The sequence below is a fragment of the Pezoporus occidentalis genome, unplaced genomic scaffold, assembly GCF_034315485.1.
Source record: "Pezoporus occidentalis ecotype Australia unplaced genomic scaffold, CSIRO_AGI_Poc_V1 ctg284, whole genome shotgun sequence".
Taxonomy (NCBI): domain Eukaryota; kingdom Metazoa; phylum Chordata; class Aves; order Psittaciformes; family Psittacidae; genus Pezoporus; species Pezoporus occidentalis.
Window position 1 is genome coordinate 45,146 of NW_026914763.1, and position 22,438 is coordinate 67,583.

At 56.2% G+C, this 22,438-nt stretch overlaps 1 protein-coding gene across 1 annotated transcript; it reads right to left on the bottom strand.

The window, feature by feature from the left end:
• Nucleotides 1-2,425: 2,425 nt before the first annotated feature.
• Nucleotides 2,426-21,257, bottom strand: HIP1R (huntingtin interacting protein 1 related). Its single transcript, XM_062625878.1, has 32 exons — nucleotides 21,051-21,257; nucleotides 16,461-16,524; nucleotides 15,915-16,057; nucleotides 14,730-14,786; nucleotides 14,414-14,494; nucleotides 14,218-14,294; nucleotides 13,726-13,787; nucleotides 12,574-12,714; nucleotides 11,568-11,625; nucleotides 11,392-11,467; nucleotides 11,062-11,199; nucleotides 10,917-10,975; nucleotides 10,771-10,843; nucleotides 10,253-10,436; nucleotides 10,089-10,177; nucleotides 9,709-9,825; nucleotides 9,206-9,307; nucleotides 8,812-9,006; nucleotides 8,446-8,593; nucleotides 8,076-8,162; nucleotides 7,663-7,770; nucleotides 7,168-7,304; nucleotides 6,476-6,586; nucleotides 6,306-6,364; nucleotides 5,971-6,001; nucleotides 5,795-5,857; nucleotides 5,342-5,442; nucleotides 4,703-4,808; nucleotides 3,882-4,005; nucleotides 3,696-3,757; nucleotides 3,341-3,529; nucleotides 2,426-3,248 (listed from the first exon to the last, which is right to left on the bottom strand). Exons 1-32 carry the CDS (start codon nucleotides 21,141-21,143, stop codon nucleotides 3,210-3,212), a joined length of 3,174 nt encoding a protein of 1,057 aa, XP_062481862.1. The 5' UTR covers nucleotides 21,144-21,257; the 3' UTR covers nucleotides 2,426-3,209.
• Nucleotides 21,258-22,438: the final 1,181 nt, after the last annotated feature.

The window sequence follows — 22,438 nt, forward strand, 5'->3', positions numbered from 1 at the left end:
TCTAGTTTGAAACACGCTGTTGATGGCTTGAATTAAGGGCTCTTAACATACTTGTACAGAAGCTTTTTAACCTGACTTCCCAGAGCATGTAATGGCTGTTTGCTATTCCTGTGCTTGATTTCAATGGCCTTGTTTTCCCCCGGTGACCTAAGAGACACTTGTGTTTTGCAGACGCTGCTCTGTAGCAATGCTGTTGCTGAACTGGAGCCACTTTGCGTTCGAACTCATTTGTGGCCACTGGAGATGCGGCTGCTGAGGAGCCAAAGGGTGGGGAAAGGAGGGCTTTTGATAACACACTGCTTGAAAGCTGCTTCGGGAGGACCAAATGGAGCTGGACTTGGACTAACCTCGGTGGAAGGGAGCCAAGAGTGGGATCTCGCAACTTGGGCTTGGTTATTTTCCACTGCTAGTGTTGCAGGAACTGAGGGAAACTTGTTGGCAGTAGCACATCAAGTTAAACATCTAATGGTATTTAAAAGCCATTAGCAAATTGGATCCTGTAGAGCAGGATGTCTTGATGGAGTCTGAAAATAAACCCGTGCATGCACAGTCTGCAGTTGTGATTTAGTTCTGCTGACTACTACAAATAGCAGAAAGTATAGGGAGTTAAGGCAATCACAGACTGGACAGTAAGCTTGATTTTGTTTAACAATTACTTCAGCACACGGGTTACACTTCAGGTGGCCTTTGGAGCTTATTCATACTGATGCTTTTTGAGACTCTACATTCTGACCTGGGTTATTTTACCTGCAGCCTCTGTTAAGTGTCCATTTCAGTACATCACAGTGAAAGAGCAGTGCTGTTTGTTAAACAAGTTACATTTACCCAAAGCATCATTCTTCAGGCCATGTTTTACTGGAGTTCTTTAACTATAGCTGTGGCTGGGCTGAGGGCAGTGAGAGTCTGAAAGTTCACGTTCTTGATTCATCATCTTTCCATTATGAAACGTGATGAGGAGAGGGGTTTAGAATGACGTCAGTCTCCCAGCAAATACATCTTCATCACTGTCTATATATAGCTGATGAGCTGTACCGAGAGAAAAGGTTTCTGAAAGAAAGGAAGCTCAAACTGGAGCACAACTGTGGCCAGCTCCATCTCGGGAGCCATCGTCACTCGATGTGCCAGCAGTCATGCGAAGGGTGCTGCTGGGTAACCCTTCTCCCAGTCCTCTGTTAATACTGCAGGAAGCTCTCCCTAGCTTCATGGCAAGACTGAGCAGGATGTAAAGCTTCAGGCTGGGGATGATGCTGATGTAGTTTGCAGCATTCAATCGGCTGTTTGCCTTATCCAGTAACAGCAGTATTAACACCAAAGCCTTTTAATGTGGGGTGCACTTTATAACATAGGATTGGTTGGGAAGGGGGACTTCTGAGCTGCCCATAGTTGTTGCTCATAAAACTGTAAAGGTCTGGCTTGTGACACGTAATCCTGTAAAGCTTAGGTAGCATGAGACTGCCTCGTAACTAAATAACAAATACCTTGTAAATGTGTTGTCCTGAGATACAGCAATTAAAATGCCAGGTACCTGCTTTACACCCTCTTGTTAATCACACAAATGAAAAATCATGGGGGGTTTATTGTGGCTTGTATGCAATTTGATTGTAATTGTTTTGGGGGGGGGGGGTGCAAGGATGAAAATGTTGATGTTAGACCCTTATAACTCTCCCCTTAAATATAAGGATGCTGCATTCACCCTGTCATGGGCCTTCTTGCTGAGCTCCAACTGCTCCAGACCTACCCTTTCATGGGTGCACCCAGCAGTGCAGTGACACAGCCCTACAAACACAATCCCCATCCCTTGCAGGTGCGTGCCAATGGCCCCCATGCACAGCAGTGAGGCTGCACGTAAGGGCTGGCCTGGCTGGAAGCTGGAAGGTGGCACTGATCCTGCACCCACGCTGCTGCAGCTGCTTCTTAGTCATTTAATGACTTACATTCAGTAAGGCTGACATGAAAGCCATGGAATTACGGTGCTGCTGCTGTACCTGGGGGAGCTGCTCGCTCTGGGCTGTATGGCTGGAGGCACCTGCATACAGACCTATATGCTGTATACGTGTGTGTATATGCTCAGGCCTATATGCTCAAATACATGTGTGTACCTATCCATCTATCTATAAATATGCAAACATGCATATATATATATAAATACATATATAGGCACACACAGAGCCATACATGCCACACATACAGAATATGACTCTATATATATATATTTATGCACATCTATATGTATATGTGTATGTATATATACACACACACACACTGATGCACCTGCCTCTGTGCTTTAGCTAATTACTTTAAGGCCCTTTATTGCCTTTTGCTCCCCAGTATTCAGGGCCAGCTTGCTTCAAGCAGCAGAGCCCCATGCCGTAGCCCTGGCATCGGTCCCCTCCCCACCAAGCAGCTGAGCAGGCACCACAGCATCTACTTTAAATATTGCTTCTTTAATAATCTCTATCGTGGTAGTAGCTCCAAGGGAAGATACAGCTGACAGGACCTTTCCTTCTGCCCCCCCCACCCCACCCCAGCATCTCCCCACATCAGTAATTCCTTATTGCTGCAGACTCCTCCATCCCCTGGCTCCCATTGGCCACGGCTGGATTTAATTCTGCTACATCTCTTAAATATAAAACAGAACGCAACTGATCCCGACAGCGCTGCGGTGCTATAAAATAGAACAGGACGACGCAAGGGCTGCATCCTTATTGCCAGTGTGTGCCGGTAGCTGCTTTTTCCCTTTTCAAAGCCCTGCCCCGTGTGCCGGTTCAGGCTCACGTCTCCCTCTCCATGGAGGGGCCGATCCCAGGCCGAAACAAAGTCCCGTTATTCCTCAGGCTGGGAAAAGGGAATTAAAAAATGGCTGCAAGAAAAGCCCACGTTTCCTACTTTAAAAACAGCTCTTGGAAAGGGTCCGAGCAGTACAGTAGAGAGCTACAGGTACTCCTAGTGCTGATCGACAGAGTCCTTACAAAAGAATATAACCCAAACGAACCCCAAATTAAATTAACCTGGAGGAGGAGGAGGGGGCTGGGGGAGCACCCCCTCCCCCCCCCCCAAATAGATAAAAATCAAGTGAAGAAAAATACAAATAAAAATAAAGAATTCCTTAGAAAACTCCAGTTTTGCGGGCGGGAGGAGGGCCCGGCGCAGGAAGGCACACGAGCGCGAAGGCAGCGTGAGCTGGTGGATGGGTACCCAGCCAGCCCCTGTTAGACGGGAGGGGGGTACGGGCCGGCGTCTCGCTGGGGCTGAAATGAGAAGAGGGAAGACACCAAAATACCAGCCCCGGTGCTGTGAACACCCTCCCCACTGTGTATTTACCCCCCCCACCAGGACCTACCTCCCCGTGTCCGGGTTTCTGAGCCAACGGGGGCTTCTTGAGGATGCCTCTTCTAGGGGCTGGTGCTGGCTTTGCCTCCCCATCCTCTTCTGTGTCGTAGGTCCCGGCCAGGGCATAGTGCTGCTTCCTCAGCTCGCCCAGGCGCACCCGCTCGCCCTCCAGGCGCTTCTCCAGCTCCAGCACCTTCACCTGCAGCCAAAGAGCAGCCCTGGGTCCTGCGCATCGCAGGGGGGTGATCCCCACCAGCAGCAGCACCATGATGAAGGTGGTAAGGAAGGGACCCCCCCCCCCGCAATGTGCAGGTCCAGATCAGGACCCGAGGCTGGCAGCACCAAAGCCACCTTCACGTCCGTACCTGTGTTTCCATCTCTTCCTTCTTCAGCTTGATGAGGGACATGCCTGAAAAGTCCATGGTGTCTGTGGAGAGAAGCAAGGGTCCTCTCTGAGCACACCCTCCTCATATCCCAGCGCCCAGCTGGCTGAACACAGACATAAAAGGGATCTGGGGAGGGGTTCTCCCCTCTCCTTGCAAACCCCTCACCTTTCTCCTCGATCTGCTCTTGCCCTGACTTGGTGGAAGCCACCACATTGGCCGCCATCTCATTGACGTTGCGGGAGCACTCCTGGAGCTTGCCCAGGTTCCTGCTGCTCTTCTCGGCTTTTACCTGCAAAGAGCAGAGACCACGTCGGGATGGAGCTCGGATGTGACAGCCTGGGGGTGGAACGGATGGACAGACAGATGGACACCTGCTTATCCTTGCTGATCCCATCACGGCCAAGCAACATGACCCGTGCAAGCCCTGGGGCACCAAACCAGCTCTGCTCCCATGGGAGCACACACGGATAAGCAGCATCAGTGAAGGCAGAGCTATTTTTCTTCTCACCATGCTCTTAATTTTAAAGCCATCTGCTGTAAAACCCCGTGTGGGTCCTCCTCCCCCAGCCTGCCTCCCTGTTTGCTCATGGAAACCTCTACCCATCAGCACCTTTCCTGTTGCTGTGGGTGAAAGCAAGGACCAAACTAACTCCATCATTGTCAATGCTGGCTCCCGCAGGGGCTTAGTTGAGGGTTCTTATTAATGATTAACATCTTCTTTACATAAGCAGCTTAACAGGAGGTTTTACACATCTCCATTTCCAAGGCAAGGTGTGGGAATATTGATGCAGGTGAAAACAGATGGATTAAAATCACAGACTGACTTTGAAATAGGAAGAGCTTCCCTTCCTCCCTGCTCCGGGAGGACGCTGCAGGACCGCCGGATAACAAACCACTGCCTGAGAGCACCCATGGGACAACACTGTGGGAGCAAAACGCCCTCAAGCTCGAGGAGCTGCATGCAGGAACGCTGTTGGGATACTCACCTTGGAGGCAGCTACGAGCTGGGCTGTGCTGGCAGCGATTTCATGGGAGCAGACGATGAGCTCTTCGTATTTGCCCATGTGCAGGACAACTCTGTCTGCTGACTCCCTGTGGTATGGGTCAGAAGGGACATTGCGTTAGATCCTCACCATGCCCTACAAACCAGGTGCAGATTATTTAGCTCCTGCTCTATCCTTACAAACCAAGACCCTGAACCAGCAGCTTTGCCTGTAATTATTTAAAGCTCATTTACAAAGCAATTACTCAAAGCCCCAATGCAGATGCTTTGGATAGGTACAAAACAGCAGCAGAGGCAAGACCGTGTGTCCATAATGACGTGGGTGGGATTTTTAAAGGTTTATCCCAAACCACCCCTGCTGGCACAGGGATACCCTGCACCACTCCCAACCTCCCCATCCACAACCATCTGAGCAGGAACTTGGACATGGAGCATTCGATTTGAAGCAGCTTTGCAAGCAGGAACTGGCAGCCCCTATTTCACTGACCCGGGATGCTCTGTGAGGAATTAGCAGTAATGCCCCGTGCAGACTCAGCTGCGTGGCACAACTTGGGTTACTGGGTGATGGAGAAGCACGGGCCAGCCCCAGGCACAGCCCTAGGAGAGGTCCCCGGGTACCTACACGAGCTGCGTGGCTCCCCATCCCACCGCCTTGGAGGCAGAGATCAGCCCTTCGGTCCAGCGCGAGTTCTTGGCATAAAACTCCTGAGTTGTTGCTGCCCCCTGTTGTTACGAGAACATTATGGCCTGGATTAACTTGGTTCTTACAAACAACAACGTTTAGATCCATAAAGCCATATAAAATATCCGTATAATACAAGGCAATATAGAAATTCATCTACAAAGCCATAAAGCAAGGGACTGGCAGCATTTCTGCGCCCTTCAGGCAATACTTGATGGCCTGGTTAAATAGGTATCAATAAAACAAGTATTAGAGCTGCAAGCCTGCAGATCTGGGCTGGGTTTAAAGCACACAGATTTAGGCCATTGCCTTTAGACAAACAAGGCTTTACAAGGTGACAGCGATGTGTGCAGAGAGCACGGGGCTGAGCAGCCAGTCACCAGAGAGACTTACCCGGCCACTTTCTACTATCTCCTTCTGCAGGTTCGTAGATGTCATTACAAGAAGCCTAATGGCCTGGAATGAAGAGAAAGAGGGTCTGATATTTGACAGGGATTGGATTGATGCTGCCAATGGGGGGAAGTTACAGTTCTGCTTTGATGCCCCAGCTCCATTTGTGCAGTACTCACCTTCATGAGGTCCGTGCAGGAGTTCAGAATCCTGTAGGGAAACAAGAGGAAGCATTCAGCATCCTCCAGTGCTGTGTCCCAGTTATAAAACGGGTCTGTTCTGGAGGCCAGCCAGCCTGCAGGTTACTTCTAAGCAGCCCACAAAGCAGCTGTGAGCAATGGGCTTAGACATGCAAGACCAAGGTCCACCCTTCTAAAGAGGATGTCGTGCTCAGCACAAGGACGATGCAGGATCGGGTTGCAAATGGGGCTTTGGAGCAGAGCACAACCCAGGAGGGTATGGGCATAGACAGAAACCTGCCCATGGCTGCCACATGCCACCCCTCAACACTCACCGCTCATTCACTTCAAGCTTAACACCAGAGCTCTCGTTCCTGGCCTGGCTCATCATCTCCTGGTGGGAAACACAAGAGGGAAGTTGGATGCTGCACTGCAGGCTGGAGGAGAGATGGACGCTTTGCTGCCCCAAGGCACCAAAATGGTTCACCCTGCAGCTCCATCTCACCTCTATCCTCCTGACAGCATCCTCAATCGCCTTGGAGGTGGAGGCCATCTCCTTCTCAACCATGTCCCCCAGCTCTTCTTGCTTGATGTCCAAGCTCTTGGGCCTCAGCTCCTGCCGAAGGAGGCAGAAGTCACCAAGAGGTTTTAGGCAGAAAAGGGAATATTTGTGAGGAATAACACCAAAGCAAGGCACCCAACCCCTTTTTTTCCCCCTTAAATAAATAAAGCTGCAGGAGCACATCACAAGGGTGAAGGCACATGTGCAGCAAACACGGCACAGGGTAAGAAATGCCCCAAATCAAGGTGACAAAACTCAATCACAGGAGCAGTTTTGGCAGGGCAGAGCTCCAGAGGGCTCCAGAGAGCTACGAGCCTTTGAATTAACAGCGGCTCAATGGAAAAGACAAATGGATAACCTGTGGGAATGTGGCACAAACCACGCCAAAGAGCTCACTCCAACACAGCATCCCTCGGCTACTTCAGAGATTTCAGCTCTGGACTATGGGAAATGCCATAAAAGCCATGGGTTTGGGTATCCTTCTTTAAAAAGAAGCTGTCCATCAAGGGGCAGCCTGAGCAAACTCCCACCTTGACAAATGGAGGCAACATCCTTCTGCATTCCCTTTGGGAAACACCCATGCCAGAGATCCCCCCCTGCCAGCCCCGATGGGTGCAATGGGCTCCATCTCCTACCTGGGCCAGCTGCAGGACCCCTCGCAGCGCCCGCCGCACGTCCCCCAGCTCAGCACATCCCAGGGTCTGCTTGTCCTTCAGCTTGCCCAGGTAATCCAGGCTCTGCTGCCCACAGTCCCGGCACGTCTCCGTCAGCCCTGCGGAGAGGATGGGTTGGTAACAGGTCCCTCAATGGACAACGGGTCCCTCCACCCCATCCCCACCACCCTCACCTTCCTCCTCTCCTCAGCTATGGGGATGATGCCACGCATCAATGGCATCCAGAAGTTTATTGCGGAAGAGGATAAATCCGTTTCCATGAGCAAAGTAACAACCCTGGCCCAGGAAGGGGCACCAGAACACGGGGTATGCTGGGGGGATAGGACCACACTCCCCCAGGGAAGACCTGCCCCATAACCAGTCCCTACCACAGGATGCTTTGGCATGGCAGCCCCCCCAAAACACCCCACAAGCATAAAGAACCCCCAATATGAAGTGTCCATGCACAGCACTCACGGTCAGCGTGGTCAGTGGGAGCCAGATGGGACGTGGCACTGCCGTTCACAATGGTGTCGGCCATCAAGTGTGCAAAGAGGGCCAGAGCCCCCACCAGCCCCGCAGCATCTGATGGTGAGATGATGGGCTCAGGTGCTGCCAGCCCAGGGCACCGCTTGCCATGTCCTGGGGGCTTCAACCCGCCCTGAACACACTCAAGGGTCAATACAAGAGCTTGGAGAGGTTGGCATTGACCCCATCGGCTTGCAGGTTGCTCCTGGAGCAAGCACATCGGAACCCACCCGCTCCATCCCTCCATCACCAGGGCACTGCACGCTTGCCGATGGCCCCAAAGTATGTGTAATAACAAACAAAGGATGTATGATAATAGAAGCAAGGTGCAAGCGATGCCACCGGTCCCCAGCCCCAGGTACCTGCCATGGAGGCCACGTACTGCGCGTGCCCGTTCTCCAGGGCATCCGTGGACTCCAGCGCTGCCTGCGCCCGGCTCAGCAGGTAATCTGCAATGAGTTTAGCTTCGTTAGTGTCTGAACGAGCACGAGTGCCGACTCCATGAGGCACCATTCAGTGGAAGCCAAGACAGCTCAGGTCCCTGTGGCCCTGGACTGGGAACAACGCTAAAATCTGAGCAAAACAGTGCTGAGATTAGAGCTAAAAGTTCATTCCTGGGAAATCTGACCCCAGTCTCCTTGGGTGTAGTATTTGGGAGGGGAAAAAAGGCCTGGGGGAAGCTGAGAGGCAATGCTATCCGGGTTGCAGACCCCATGGTCAAGTGGGACGTACCGGGGGAGCTGGTGCAGCGGATGTGCAGTGGATCATCCAGCTTGGCCACGGCGTCCCGGAGGATGTCCTCTGCCTCCCGCACCGTCTGCTGCAGGATGATGAACTGCTCGTCCAGCAGCTGCTGCTGCAGGCTCTGCTCCTGGCTGCTCTGTGAGGTGTGAGGAACAAGCGAGTTGCACAGCTGGGACACAGGACCCCTATCACCATTGGCCCATCACCATCACATCCCTCGAGAGCATCTTTGCAGAATTAGACCCGAGCATCCCATTATTGCTGCTGCCAAGTCACATCCCACTGGCTACACCAGCGATGGCTCATCTGAGCTCCCCGATTGCTCAGCACCCCCGAGGACATCTCACTCCATACCTTCTCCAGGAGCCTGCCCTGCAGCTCTCGTATCTCCCTCGAGGTCTTGTCCGCCTCCTGGCTCAGCTGCAGCTCCTTCTCCTCGATGAGGCCACGTGTGGAGAGCAGCTCACGCTCCTTCTCACTCACGGACCGCCTCAGCACCTCTTTCTCAGCGTGCAGGGCCTCCACCTGAGCACTGAGCTCTGTGCCTGCCTGCCAGCGGGACCAGGAGACCCCTGTCACTCCCTGTCACCACGTCCTGAGCCCAACAACTACACAGGGGGAAGCTGAGGACAGGCCCAGCTCCTGACCCTGATGGGACGGACCCACATTCAGCCCCAATGACATTGCCTTGAGCTGCTGTTTGCTGTGTGATGGGTTTCGGGGCACATCCTGCACCCCAGCCTCGTACCTGCTTGGCGTGGCTGAGCGAGCGCTGCGCCTGCTCCAGCTCTTCCCGCCGGGCATCCAGCTCCTGCCGCAGCTGCTCCATCTGCAGGCTCTGGTCCTCCAGCTGCAACCACACGGCCATGGAGCTGCAGGCACGCTCCAGCCCCGCTTGGCACCGGCACGCAGCCAGCGCCATGGGAATGAATCCGGATGTGTTTTGCGGGAGGGGTTTCCAGGATATTGGGGGGGGTTCTCCTTTCCCCAGGGCAGGGATTTTGGGAGCAGCCCCCAGCGAATGAAAGCACCCAAAGCCATTAATTTGCATCGTGGCATTTTCTTGGGGGAAGAAAAGGCAGGTTCGGGCAAGAGGGAGTGCAGCATGCATTGAATAACGCCTTCCCGAGGAGCCAGGGCGACTCCTTCCAGGATCAGGGACTGACACCAACCACCACCTCTACCCCTTGCACCCAAACTGTGTTTCCCAGGCTGGGAAGGGCCCCATGGCAGGGAAGGATGCAGGGCTACCTTCATCTCCGCCTCTCGCTTGACCTGCTCCACCTGAAAGGCCAACTGCTCCTTGACACGTGCCACCTCCTCCTGGCTCTGCTGCGTGACCGTCAGCTGCTTGGCAGTGTCAGCGTTCTGCACGGGGACATGGGGCTTACTGGGCATCAGAGGGGGGATCCCACCAGAGCCACGCTCGCTCCCATCAAATTCCGGCTCAGGGGACACCCCCAAGATGCCTTTCTCACAGCCTCTGGGATGCTGACTGCTTGTGAACACGAATTCAAGGGGGGGTCTCCCACCCAGTGCTCAGAGGTCCCTGGATGCAGGCTGACGGCACCAACATGGGGTAGGGCTGAAGGCGGCAGTCAGCCCCTGCCCGGCACGAGCAGCAGCGTTACCTTCCTGAGGAGCTCAGCGTGCGTGTTGATGAGCTCGCTGTGCTTCTCCTTCAGCTTCGTGTAGCGGATCTCGGTGGCGGTGGCTTTCTCTGAACAGGGCGAGAAAAGCATCAGCACCGGTGCTGAGGACACCCCGCGGCCCACGGGTGCTGCAGGGCACCTACTTTCTGCCTCGGCGCAGAGCCGCTGGGACCTGTCGCTGTCCTGCTTCACCCTCTGCAGCTTCTCCAGCTCATCCCGCAGCTGCTCGTTGTCCACCAGCGCCTTCTGCTTCTGCTTGCGCTGCTCCTCCACTTCTCCCTCCAGGCTGTTGACCTGCGCCTTGAGCTGGGTGATGTACCGCTGCGCCTGCGGGGCACCGGCAGCGCTTGGGCACTGCCAGCGGCAACCAGCCCTCCCCGGCATCCCCATCCCAGTGCCTGGCTGTGATTTGGGCAAAGCTGCTGTGAGATGCATGGGAAAGCTCTGCCCTCCTGCTCCATCCCCGCTGCTAACAGATAACACGGGACAGGTCTCACACGCCTCCATCCCATAACATCAGGGTTCTGGCACTGGGAGAGGCCTAAAACACAGCGCTGGGTGCCAGGACTCTGCTCCTGCTGCATCCCATTGGGGTTTCAACACTACAGCACCCAAAAGCACCCCGCTCTCCCACACTGGCTGCTTCCCAACAGGGCTTTACCTCCAGTTTAATCTTCTCCATCTCTGCACGGAGCACGTCCACCTCCTTCTTCAGGCTCTCGATCTGTGCATCCCTGCAGGGAAAAGGCAGGTTGGTCTCATGTGGCAGTGGCCACCCCACTGGCATCACCACTGGACCCCCCATACCTGTCATCCCGAATGCCATTGGGAGGCCCAAAGGTTTGGTCAAATAGATCTGAGGTGACCTGGAGAAGATGGAAGGTGCTGAGCTGAGCCGGGCTGTGGGTGTCTGTGTCCTCCCATCCCAGGGTCCCCATGCCCAGGTGCCCACCTGTGGCTCCATGGTGGAAGCTGTGCTTATCTCAATGAGGTTCTCTGGCTCCTCATCCTCGGGGGCTTCCTCGGGGATGACAACCACAGGCTTCACGTGCTCGGCCAGCGCGGATGCCCGCAGGAAGTTCGGGGGGCTCTATGGGGACGAGATGCTGTGATGGCATCACCTGGGGTTTCGGGAACCACTGCAGCAGCGCAGCAAGAGAAGGGAGGCAGGCATCCCTGTGCTGCTGTGTCCTCAGGCACTGAACCCATCCACGGGGACACCCTGATCCCACAAGCTCTCCAAAGCATCACACGCAAGCACCACATGGAAACCCTGCCATACCTCTGGCAGCCGCGGGATCTGGATGAGCCGCTTGAAATACAGCATGTCCGATGCCTTCTTAAAGAAGTTTTTGAGGCTGGAGAGGGGGGAAAGAAGAACTGCTTGTAGAGGAGGTGGGGACAGGGGGGAATGGCAGCAAGGAGGGGACCCCAGCATCGCCCTCAGCCATGGGTTACCTGCGAAACTGCTCATGGAAGCGGTCTCGGTGGCCTTGCAGCGTGTCGGCCGGCAGACCTGCAGTGATGGGGGGGACAGACATGGCTGATCCAGGGCTGCAAATTCATACACAGGCAGCTGGATCCCTCTGGCTGCCACAGCCAGCAGGTTAAGGCCAGGTTGGAACGGGATGTGAGGGATCAGGAATGGAGTGGGGTGTCCCCATCCCTGGCATAGGGACCAGGGACACAGCACAGGAAGGTGGCTGTGGAAAGCCCAAAATACCCATGTGAGGCCCCTTGCACCGTGCTGCCAGGCAATTCCATGGCTGGCAGGCCAAGGCTCATCAGTCTGAATTAATCAAGAACAAGCCCTTATAATTCCTTCATTTGGGATGTCTATATGGGATGGAGCAGGTCCTCAGGGCCTGGCTGGGATATGGGGACACAGCAATGGATGCCTCCATCCACGCAATCCTAATCCCCAAATCCATGCAGAAACCCAAGCTGGGAAAAGACCAGGATGGGGCACGTCCCCAGGACATGGAACTGTTGGAACAAGTCCAGAGGAGGCCATGAGGATGACCAGGGGCTGGAGCACCTCCCGTATGAAGACAGGCTGAGGAAGTTGGGGCTGTTCAGCCTGGAGAAGAGAAGGCTGCGTGGAGACCTCATAGCAGCCTTCCAGTATCTGAAGGGGGCTGTAGGGATGCTGGAGAGGGACTCTTCATTAGGGACTGCAGTGACAGGACAAGGGGTAACGGGTTAAAACTGAAACAGGGGAAGTTTAGATTGGATATAAGGAGGAAATTCTTTCCTGTGAGGGTGGTGAGGCACTGTAATGGGTTGCCCAGGGAAGCTGTGAATGCTCCATCCCTGGCAGTGTTCAAGGCCAGGTTGGACAGAGCCTTGGGTGCCATGGTTTAGTGTGAGGTGTCCCTGCCCATGGCAGGGGGGCTGGAACTGGATGATCTTAAGGTCCTTTCCAACCCTAACTATTCTGTGATTCTATGATTCTGTGACTCACAGGAGTGCAGCTTGAACATCAGCTTGACGGCGTAGTGATAGAGGTGGCTGCAGTCCTGGATGACCTGGATGAGGGGGGCCAGGCGGCACTGCACCGCCGACATCTGCGACACGGCCATCGACGTGTTGAGCTGCCTGAAAACTGGAGGGGGAGCACAGTGAGGTGCTGGCACCGCATCTCTGCTTGATCATTAACCACAAGGGATGTGGCTGTGCCAGGATAGGGGTCACACACCGGGGCTGCTGCCTGCCCTGTCCCTGCTGCGCTGGGAACACCCCCTTCCGGGCAAGAACACCCAAAGGGACAACGGTGGCAGAGGAAAGGGGTGCTCAGCTCTGCCCTGGGTACCCCAACCCCAAAAAGGAGGGATCTAACCCCAAAACGATGTAAAGGCTGGGGAAGTCAAAGGGTTTTGCTCTGCTCTATTTAACCATGCAAGGAGCTGGGAGAGCATCCCAGGGCAGGGGATGGACCTGCCGACACTGCAGCCTCGCATGCCCCGGCTCGGAAACAGATCCCTTCCCTTGGCAGGAATCCAGCCAGCAGAAACCCTCTGGCTCCTTCCCTGCTCAAAGTATTTATGAATATAAATTCTCTGCACAACTGGGTCAGGAGGAGACGCGGGAGCTGGTGGGAGCTGGGAGCACCGTGTCTCCTGCTGTGCCCCGTTTTCCAGGCTCCTGACTGGCAGCAGAGGAAGAAACTGCCCCATTTTTAAGCCATCTAAAAATTCCTGGAGAAGGAGCCAAGAGAATCGCACATTCCCAAAGGAATTTCAGCACGGGAAAACGAGTATTTAGAAAGAGGTACAGCCTCATCCTCTGCTTCGGGGAGATAGAAGGGATTTGGGTAATGCGTATGATTCACATGGTTGTACCAAAAGCAAAGAGCCCACTTCAGAGCAGTGCTGCTCTGAAAACAACGCTCTGCACTGCTCAGGTGGGCTGAAACCACCACGTTCCTCAAGTGTTTTCCTACAACCACCTCTATAGGGCATCAACAGCGGAACAGAGCTGAGGAATGAGCTCAGAGACCTCCTCGCAGGAGGAGGAAGGAGCCGAGCCTCTGACCTCAGGCTCCGGAACAACATTCCTGACCAAAGAGCGAAACTATTGCTCAAGAGCCCCTGGGAGGGACCTGCTGCCTCCTCACCTGACTCCGACAGCTTCAGCTCCCAGTCCAGGTAGTCAAACAGCTCCACTGTCAGCTGGAAGCTGCCAAAGAGACCCCAGACCACATCACCCGTTAGCAGAGACATCCTTGCTCCAGCTGCTCACGATCACTGCAGGTCCTTATGAGGGTGAGGGCTCAGAATGACAAGGATTTGGGTTGGAAGGGACCTTAAAGCTCATCCAGCTCCAACCCCAGCCACGGGCAGGGACACCTTCCACTAGCGCAGCTTACTCCAAGCCCCTGTGTCCAACTTGGCCTTGAGCACTGCCAGGGATGGAGCACCCGGAGCAGGTTTGCTCCCTGCATTTCCATTCCTCACTGCTCTGCGGGTGCAGGAGGAATGAGGCCCCATCCAACCAGTTCATAAGCTACCAGCGGGTGCCCTGCTCAGGAGCCAGCTCGTTGCAGGATGCTGCCAGCACGGAGCTGGTGAGCACGCACCGGGCGCTGTGCTCCCGCCAGGACACTCACATGTTGTTCACATCCGTCCCTGCCGTCTTCTCCAGCACCTCATCCGGCACCTCGAGGCCCGGGGGGAACTCGGGATGCTTTGTAAAAGGAGAGAGAAAACAGCAATCGCTGTGAATGCTTCCGCTGGGGTGAAGCATCCCCCGGGGAAGCCCCGTCCCCCAGCAGGACAGGCCACGGAGGCAGCAGAGGGTCTCACCTTGATGTGGAAGGAGATCTTGACGAGCAGGAGCCGTGTGTAGATGCTCACCAGCTGCCCATACCTGTCATGTAAATGGCCCTGCCAGAGACATGAGGGGAAATGAGGCAGGTCTGAAGTGATACAGCCAGATCCCACATGTGCCGGCGGCCCTACGGCTCTCACCCTCTTGCCCTTCACCATGCACGTAACCATCACCAGCAGGGTCACAGAGGAGGGGTTGTTTCACGTGGTGCTTTGCCCTCCCTGTGCTCACAGTGGTTTTCACCACCTCCAAACTCCCCAGAAGGCACAAATCTCCTTTCACCCCACTCACCCACAGGTCCCCTGTCTCTCGGATGTTGCTGCGGTACCGCTGGCAATCCTGGAGGACCTGGGGGCAAAAGCATTAGAATCATAGAATAGAATCACAGAATGGTTAGGGTTGGAAAGGACCTTAAGATCATCCAGTTCCAACCCCACTGCCATGGGCAGGGACACCTCACACTAAACCATGGCACCCAAGGCTCTGTCCAACCTAGACTTGAACACTGCCAGGGATGGAGCATTCACAGCCTCCCTGCGCAGCCCATTCCAGTGCCTCACCACCCTAACAGGAAAGAATTTCCTCCTTATATCCAATCTAAACTTCCCCTGTTTCAGTTTTAACCCGTTACCCCTTGTCCTGTCACTGCAGTCCCTAATGAAGAGTCCCTCCCCAGCATCCCTATAGGCCCCCTTCAGATACTGGAAGCTGCTCTGAGGTCTCCATGCAGCCTTCTCTTCTCCAGGCTGAACAGCCCCAGCTTCCTCAGCCTGTCTTCATACAGGAGGTGCTCCAGTCCCTGATCATCCTCGTGGCCTCCTCTGGACTTGTTCCAACAGTTCCATGTCCTTTTTATGTTGAGGACACCAGAACTGCACACAATGCTCCAGGTGAGGTCTCACAAGAGCAGAGTAGAGGGGCAGGATCACCTCCTTTGACCTGCTGGTCACGCTCCTTTTGATGCAGCCCAGGATACGGTTGGTTTCTGGGCTGCAAGGAAGACCTGAGGCAGAAGCTCTTCCCTGTGAGGGTGCTGAGGCACTGGCACAGGGTGTCCAGAGAAGCTGTGGCTGCCCCATCCCTGGCAGTGTTGGACAGGGCTTGGAACTGGATGAGCTTTAAGATCCCTTCCAACCCAAACCATCCTAGGATTCTATGACTACGAAAACCAGGAGGGATGCAGCATGGTGAGGCTGGCACGGAGCCGGGCAAGTGCCCACCCGCCTGCCCTGAAGCTGGGGAGAAGGTTGGATCCAGCCCCTTTTGCTGCTCCAGCTTTGGAAGGAGAAGTTCAAGCCTTTCAATGGCAACCAGGGGCTGGGGCTTTGCACGGGTTGGTTTCAAAGACGAGAGGCAACAGAGTGCTTCACAGCCCCATGGCCTGGGAAAAGCAGCAGGGACAGGGAGGGGAACCCACCCTTTGTGCAGAGGGACCCCCCCAGTGCAGCGGGAGGGATGCTCCGAGGGGACACTCACGTTGGGGTGGCCGTCACGCAGCACCTTGTGTAGGACATGGCAGAACTTCCAGCTGAGGATGGCGCTGCTGGGCAGGGGCAGCCCGATGGCGTAGGACCAGAAGGTGAAGGCTCCCTTCTCGTGGTGAGTCCCCAGGATGATCCCTTCCCTCCAGTCAAGGCCAACGGGACACACATGGGAGCAGGGAACGGGCTGGGCTGGGGACTGTTCCTGTTCACACTCGTTACAAAGGGGACGCACACAGGGCACCGCAGGCACAGGGATCACTGACACGATGCTGCACTCGCAGATAAAACCCCATTTCTTTTCCTACCCTGCTGCAAGGCACACCGGGGCCCTCCGCATTTTATTGCCCAAGAAATGCAACGTTCCTGCATTGCTCTTGTCTGCATCTCCACTGACGGATGAGCCAACAAGATGCCAGCCCCCAGCCAAGCTCTGCGTGGGTCTCCTGTCTCCCAAACCTCCCATAGCTCCGGCCCCACAGGGTGAAACCTCACACAGCATCTCCTCTGCACCATCCAGGTGAGCCAAGGGAAAGGATACGTCGGGCATGTTTCTCCTTCACTGGTGCTTCTTGTGTGTTGATGGCTTTGCTGATGCTGATGGCCTGCAAGAGGAGAGAGCGGCGTGACCCCTGCAGCTGGTGCTTTGGGGGAATACCCTGCATTTTGTAACACCTCAAAGCTGTTTGTGACACACCAAAATAGGCTTTTTTACCCACAAAACAACCCGGTAAAAGCCAGAGCCAGGTCGCTATTGACCACACCGCTGATGCTCCTCCTTGACCCTGTCCCAGGGAACAAACCACTGCATTTCTGCAGCCTGAACTCGACTCCGTCCCCGACAGCATCAAAGCACAGCAGCGAGATGCTGAATTCCAGGGTTGTTTGTCTGATCACAAGGAGCCTTTGAACTGGGGAGGAGGGAAGGCTTTTGAGGACCTCCCTTCATCCAAACGCAGTCCCCAGGCACGGAGGGGCTGGCAGCCACAATGCCCATTTAGACGGAGCAAAAAAGAGGAGCAACGCGAGTGTCAGAACAGGATCATCCACCCTTTAACGTGTTTGACCACAGCACACTTTAAGGTACAAGTTTATCCCATAGGATGACCCACGCAGGGGTCGGTTCTACTGAGCTGCTGTGATTGACGAGGATCTGGCTCCTCCTCACCGGCTCCCTACGGACTCCACTGAGCTGCTTCACCCTCTCCCCAGTGCTGGAGCAGTGCCTGCGCCTACAAGCCCTTGCTCACCGGCAGAGGGAAAAGGTCCCAGCTGGAAAGGCAGGAAGCGACTCCGCCGCCGGCGCTCGTGCCGGAAGAGAAACCCGGTCCCTCCCTGCAGCCCCACAAGCCACAGAACCCTATAAAACCCGGGCAAGCACCTGCCCTGACACAGCCGCTTGTGCCGGGATGCCTCCGAACTGCGGGGACAGGAACCCGATGCCGAGCTATCGAGTGCTCCTGACTTATGCAGGAGGAACCCGATGCTGTGCTGAGGCGGCGATGCCAAAGGTGTCCGTGCACCGCATCAGCCCCGAAAGAGCCCAAAACAGCGGCACCCGCAAGCTGAGCGTGACAGCAACGAAACCACAGTGAATGGATCCCAAAAAGCGAGCCTGTCCCAAAGCGATGAGCCCAGGAAAAGAGGCGGGATTTGCCTTTCCCGCAGCGGGGAAGCCCCGGTGTCACCCTGCCATGTGGGGCCGTACAGCAGCAGCGGAGTTAAGCCGGTGACTTGCTGTAATCCTCTTATCCCCAAAGGTTAATGAGCCTGGAGCGCCCGGGAACAGGCACTTGCAGCACAACCACCCGAAAGCCTGGAGCTGATGGGGAGGCTGCATCCTTGATCCTTGGGCAGAGAGGAGATGCGCCTGGGGTCCTGGGGGCTGCCAGCATCTCCCAGTGCAACCAAAGCGATGCTTTACTGACAGAAGGCAAAGCTCATCACGCACCAGACAGTGACAAGATGATGGCTTTGCAAGGCAGGGCTTGGAGACGCACCTTGAGGCAAAGAGCTGCTAAAAGGGTTATTGCATCTTGCTGAGATCCCAAACCTGGGTTTGCAGATCCCAAACCTGGGTTTGCACTGCCTGCCTTGTGTGGGAGCAGCACGATGGGCTCATCCCAACACATCACACTCATCCCAATGCATCAGTGGGATCCAGGCTTCCAGATCCCCAGGAAAGGGAATGCTGTCTCATAACCCTAGGACAGGAGCTCAGCCACCCGGTACTGCCTGGTAGGATGGGACTAGGGCTGGGACCCAGCTGGCCTATCCCCAAACCAGGCTGTAATTCCCATTGGTGCTGGTGGTTTTATGGCATTTATGGCCCATAATGTCATTACCAACCAAACTCCAGCCCGGGAGCTGCTGCAGAGGCTGGTTTCACCTTGGTGATTCAGCACAGAGGCTTCTACAGGGCCATTTTACATCCAGCACAAGTGCAGGGGCAGCCCCTATCCCACCCACAGCACTGCCATGACACAGACTTAGCATGGTCCCAAATACACCATGGTGCCACCAAACCAATGCCAATCCCTTGGGGCCACTGCCCCAAATCCCAGGGTGGCCAGAACATCCATGAAGAGGTAACGGTGGGACCAGGGATGGGCATGGGGTGATGCTGCAGCCTGGGACATGCATGTCCCTGCCGGCTGCTTGGTGAAGCTGGGCTGTGGATGGCTCTGAGACAGGGACATTGACTCTGACCCACACATCAGCAGCACATCTGGGGGTGGGCAGGTCCTGGCTGTCACTGCAGGCACACAATCAGCACTGCCAAGACTTTCATACGGGAGGGGGTCCAACCCCAAAACCTGCCCATCCACGGGCCGCGGTGCCCACGGGAGCAGCCCCAACGCCTTACTCACAGCCCTCACGTACCAAGCTGGTGACTAAAGCCGGGATCAAAGCGCCCAAATGAAGGAGCAGGGTTTACATCCACCCTTTCTTTCCAGGCTGCTTTTAATTACGGCGTGATCCTCCCCACCCACAGCTCCCCAGGGCCCTGGCATCCCGCAGGAACACAATCCCGGGAGGGGAATGCCGGGTCCTGGCACAGTGCTTTGGGAGCAGGACATGGAGCTGGAAACCTCCCCGGCGAGGCGGTGCGAGGGCTGCTGGGTCAGCTGAACTGCAAACAGCAGCTCCGGAGTTCCCTTCCGAATGCTTCCCCTTCCCAAACCACACCACTGGGCAGTCACACACACGGTATTCCTGGAGCTCACTGGAGTTTTCACCTCCTTGCTTAAGAAAAGCAGGAATTGGCGACAGAAAAGGGCAAGTTTTGCTTCCTGCTGCAGGACAGCAGCTTCCCACCTCCCACAGCAGCCGCTCCAAGGGGGATGCCAGCATCACAACACCTCAAAAAGCATTTTAAGGGCAGCTGGTGACCTTCACAGCACCCAGGATCACACAACCCCTGCCTGCACCGGCGGGCATCACCCTGGCCTTTGCTGGGGAAACGAGATGGGGCTCCTGGTTTTGGCAGCATCGTGCTCCAGTGAAGGCACATGGAGGGGACATGGCACTGGTGTCCTCATCATACAAAGGTGACCAGCGGCCATCTCCACAGCTGCTATAATTAGACATAAAAGGCAAATCAATACCCACATACTGACATTGGAAGAGTTTTGCTGTCACAGGAAGCATTACTACAGGAAACATTAGGATAACACTCCTTTAGGACTGTTTTCAAGCAGTTTTAGGGGTGGTGAACGTGCCCATCAGTCAGTGGGCCCCTGGTTTAGATCCAATGGATCAGTTTTGGGTGGTGAATGTGCCCACCAGGCAGCGAGCCCGTGGTTCAGATCCAATGGAGAACAGCCACCCCCTCGCCCTGCACGCGGCTCTGCCCATGGTATCCCTGTGACCGTGAGCTCCCGCACAGGACACACATCCCACCACCAAGCCCAGAAAGCCATGGAAGGGCAGAGGGAGGAGGGACACGCTCCGGCCCCGCCGGCACAGGCTGCCCTTCGGCACCAGAGGCAGCGCTGCCACCGCGGTTCTTTATCAGCGGTGCCCGGTGGGACGGCTGAAGGAGACGTGTCCAGAAGGAACCGGAATTGCCGGTTTCCTCGTGTTGCTCCCCAAACCCGACAGGATTCGTTTCCTACCCTGCGCGCCCGAGCAGCACCGTGACCCCGGGGACTGTGACACCTTCACTGGTGCTCTCCAGGTACAAACCAGCCCAGGGAAGGACCAGGAAGGCAAAGGGGAAAGATCCCTGCTATGCAAGCGCAGCCTGCAAAACAAGAGTGGCCTGGGGATGCATGCTGAGAGGGCACTATGGTTTTTGCTGGGGCAGCTGGTGAGCCCGTCCCTCTGTCCATCCCTGCCCATGCCGTTGGGGTAATAACATCCCACAAGCTGGATGACAGCCCTGTTGGTACCCTGAGCATCACTCACCCCATGGGGGCTGTGGGAAGGGCTACGGGCACCCCCATCCAAGCCAGACACCGCGGGACACAACCAACTTCAGGCCTTGTTTTGACTCCGCCACCCTCCCTGGGACCGGACATCCCGGTCCCCAAGGGCCACTCCACGCGTGGCCCAGACCCGGTATAAAACAACCCCCGGTGCTGCTGGGCAGCCCCTGCCCGGGACCGAGGGGCACTGAGAGGATGCAGAGATGCCGTTAGCGGTGCGAGGGGGGGGGACCGGGCTCAGCCGCGCCCCCGTCGGAGCCATAAAACTTCCCGTGTTTGCTCATGGCCGCGTTTACCTGCCGATAAGGCCGCGAGGGTGCGGGGCGGGGGGGGCACACACACACACACACACCGCCCGCTCGGGGCGACGGGACCCGGCCCCAGTGCCCGGCCCAGGGGCAGCGGGACGGGCCGGTACCCACGCGGGACCGGGCCGGGCCCACGGAGGGAGGAAGCGATGGGGCAGGTGGGGGCGGGAGAGCGTGCGCCGCACCGGTAGCAGGGACGGACGGACGGGCGGAGGGACGGACAAACAGCGGCCGCGCCGCCCCACGGGGGGGTCCCTGGACCCAGCTTCCCCCCAAGGCCCCGCGTTCAGGGGATGCCCCGCTGAGGGGTCGGTCCCCACCACTCCCACCCCAGGTCGGGACCGGGACCGGAGCCGGTACCGAAGCACCCTCACCCCCTTCCGCCGCCCTTGCCTGGTTCTTGTCGAACTGCTCCCGCTCCGCCTCCAGGCTGTGCCCGCCGCGGCGGCTCAGCACCCTCGCCGGCACGCTCTTGATGCTGTTCATGGCGGCCGCGCTCCGGGCACCGGGTGCCGGGAACCGCGCTCTGGGCAGGCAGCGCCCGGCCCCGCCGGCTCCTCCCGGCCGCGCACTGCGCCGAGCAGCTCCGCGCCCGGGCACAAGGGCGCCCCTAGCGGCCGCGCCAGGCCCCACCCACCCGCGGCAGGTGGAGCCCTGCCCGCACCCCCGAGCCGGGACCCGGAGCCCCGGGGAAGGGGCCGCGGGGTGACGGCTCCACCCGCTCCGCCGCCGCGTCCCGCTCCTCGTAGCGCGGAGGGCCCCCCCCCTCATCCCGCCCCAGACACGTCCAGGAGGGTCGGTACCCGCCCGTCAGCGCTCCCCCGTTGGGAAAGCCACGCAGCAGCGGGGGCAGAGACCCTGCGGCAGGGCTGGAGCCCAGCGGCAGCTTTGCTTTCTTTAGTAATTCGGTGTGAAAACACAATAGCAAAGGCACTGCCGGGAGTATCCGCAAGGCTTCCAGAAACACGGCAGCAGAGCTTGAGGCGGCCTGAGCCGTAGCGAACACGATTGGTTTGTACCTGAATCAATTATCCCCCGACATCCCCCCATTGCACAAACCGAGGGCAGCCCCAACACACAACCCTGCGGCTCCAATGATCCTCGTTGCATCACTTCAGCTTGGTTTTCTGTATGACTTTACAGCTGCCATTTGAAACGCACAGGTTGTTCATTGCATTCACTCGTTGATGCTCGACACATTTAAACCAGCTCCTGCTGGGAAGTTGCACCAGTTTCTCCAGGAGCTGGCATATGGTACAGCTGTGGGGCAGCTTTGGGATCAGCATCATGGCATTGCCAGCATCAGCTTTTTGAGGGGGGGTTTTGTCATACCCACAGCAGAGGATTTGAGGATGGAACCTGGAAAGCTTCTCTTAGGAAAAGGAATCAAATGCACTTAAAATGCATGTGGAAACTCAAAGAAAAGCTGAGACTCCCTTTGTGGGTAATGCCTGCGGGTGGTGAGGGACAGGGAGGATGAAGCTGTGATCAGAATTAGTTGACCAATTTTGAGGCCATGAGCACGTTACCTGGCATTTGGGTCATTAAAAAGAGAGCAGAAAATTACAGGAAAGAGTTAACAAGGGGAAACCACAGTGGATTTTGCTGCAATTAACTCCTGGCTTAAGACAGAGCCAGAAACTCCCACCCCTTCGCTGCCTCCACGCAGGGACAGAGCTGGTCCACCCAGCTCATGTCTTCAGCAGTTGGTGTTGTACATCCCAAAGAACCACCATAAATGAATTACTAAATGTGTCAGCATGCTAAACAGGCAAGAAAGA

Bases quoted from the DNA above. Each gene is read 5' to 3' on its own strand.
- HIP1R (XM_062625878.1), bottom strand. From the start codon at position 21,143: ATGAACAGCATCAAGAGCGTGCCGGCGAGGGTGCTGAGCCGCCGCGGC. The intron at 11,626-12,573 runs GTGAGTCACAGA...CCATCACTGCAG, and splicing joins GATGTTCAAGCTGCACTCCT to GTCTGCCGGCCGACACGCTG. The intron at 3,249-3,340 runs GTAGGTCCTGGT...TTCTCATTTCAG, and splicing joins AGAAACCCGGACACGGGGAG to CCCCAGCGAGACGCCGGCCC.